At 40.2% G+C, this 1,969-nt stretch overlaps 1 protein-coding gene across 1 annotated transcript in view; it reads left to right on the top strand.

Annotated features, from left to right (window-relative positions):
• The window catches only part of cyfip2 (cytoplasmic FMR1 interacting protein 2), an 84,704-nt gene that overhangs the window by 30,980 nt on the left and 51,755 nt on the right, over positions 1 to 1,969 (top strand). The window contains exon 17 of the mRNA XM_010794381.1: positions 376 to 529. Within this exon, the coding sequence (XP_010792683.1) occupies positions 376 to 529 (154 nt within the window). The remainder of the gene's footprint in view (positions 1 to 375; positions 530 to 1,969) is intronic.

Here is a 1,969-nt window from a genome sequence, read left to right as displayed (position 1 = left end):
TATTTTGAAAACATCAATTTATTGGAGAATTTTTTTTTGAACAGTTTGTTTTTAACAGTTGATTACCCTGAACATTAAGTGTAATTCAACTGAAATAATAAAAAAAATAATCGTTTTATTTCGATTACGTTGTTTTTGTAATCGTTGCCAGCCATAATCGTAATTGCGATTAAAATACGATTAATTGAGCAGCCCTAAGTTGGAGTACCTCCTGATTCCTCCTTGATCTCCAAATGTACAGTATTTTAAGTGCATGTTGATGATAAACAAAGTGTGTGTGTGTGTGTGTGTGTGTGTGTGTGTGTGTGTGTGTGTGTGTGTGTGTGTGTGTGTGTGTGTGTGTGTGTGTGTGTGTGTGTGTGTGTGTGTGTGTAGCTCTACATGGTGAGGACTATGCTGGAGTCTCTGATCGCGGATAAAAGCGGCTCCAAGAAGACGCTGCGCAGCGGGCTGGATGGCCCCACCATCCTGGACATCGAGAGGTTCCACCGCGAGTCGTTCTTCTTCACACACCTGCTCAACTTCAGCGGTGAGAAGCAGGATCAGTTTCTGTACTGGGCTTTATTAAAACTGCTGAGAGAGTGGAGTTAGAATAATAAAGCTCTGAGAAAGACAAAGCAAACAGAGGACATTGTGTTTGGCTCACCGTCTGACTCTCATGGAGTTCCTTCTGTCATCCGACCTGAACAAAACAAGTGGAAATACCACATTGAAGATATCTGGAAAAGGTCAACACAAAGAATTTATTTTCTACATCGCCTTAAGTCTTTCCGTAGTGTTTGTCCACTGCTTTAAAGTCAAAAGGTCTCCACTGAATGAAAACCTGCTCAAGGATTGTAGTTCAACCTTTTGAGAAAGTCTATGAACATATTGACATATTAAAGGGGCCCTTTTATACTAATTTTCAGCTTCAAATTTGTATTTTTTGCAAAATAATGTTTTTTTATTTTTCTCATACCAGACCACTTACATGCACTAAAACCTATAGACCTCACTACAGGAACATACACTGATGATGTGCCCTTGGGAGTGTTCCCAGTGACTCAGCGCTTTTACAGACAATAATACGCCCACAGGAGCAAACAGTGCCTTTCAGTAAACCGCTCGTTAATAAAGGAAAGCATCAGAACACGTAATCAGCTTTTCAGACAGTCGTCCTCGCTCCCTGCTGCATCATGGGGGATTACAATGTTTATTCCTGTGATGAATCAATGTTTGTTTCCTCTGCCTCTTTATTATTTCTCCTGGGAGCTGGAAACATGGTCAGGCTAACAATGTATTATGGTTTTAGGAAAAATATCACTCGCCACCGACTTGAGCTTCAATATCAGAGGCCTGTACGACGAAGCTGAATTTTTGCTTAGCCGGCTAACTTCAGGGAAAACTTGGGGTTTCCGGTAGGGATGTCCCGATCACCTTTTTTTGCTCCCGATCCGATTCCGATCATTTGATTTTGACAATTAGCCGATACCGATTTTTCCCGATCCGATCTTTATGCAATGCATTAAGAGGAAAAAAAGAAAAAAAGCATTCAAGTTGTCCCTTAAGGTTATTTTTTTATTTAAATTGGATATTCTATCCAACATGGATATAGCTTCTTTCTTTCACAGCAGCATTGGATCAGTTCAGTTGTGCAGCATTGGATCAAAACAAATAAAGCTTATCAGTACTCGTTAGCTTACTGCTACAATTAGACACTGCGCCCTGCCCACTCTGTTGCCAGATTTGAGAGAAATAAGCAACCAGGTCTATGAAAACAAGCCCCAAAGAAGCAACACATACATGATGTTCTGTAATTTGAAACCAAAACTAAGGCCTCAGGATGACTTTAAGACTTGAACATGGGCCTTTTTGTTTTGTAACAATTAATAAAAAAATTAATAAAAAAAGATCCCGATCCCCGATTTTTTTCTCCCGATTCCAATCTTTTGAAAATCACGTGATCGGCTCCGATCCCCGATCACGTGAT

The sequence above is a fragment of the Notothenia coriiceps genome, unplaced genomic scaffold, assembly GCF_000735185.1.
Source record: "Notothenia coriiceps isolate Sejong01 unplaced genomic scaffold, NC01 NC01_scaffold00037244, whole genome shotgun sequence".
NCBI lineage: Eukaryota > Metazoa > Chordata > Actinopteri > Perciformes > Nototheniidae > Notothenia > Notothenia coriiceps.
This window is presented reverse-complemented; position numbering and strand designations above follow the sequence as displayed.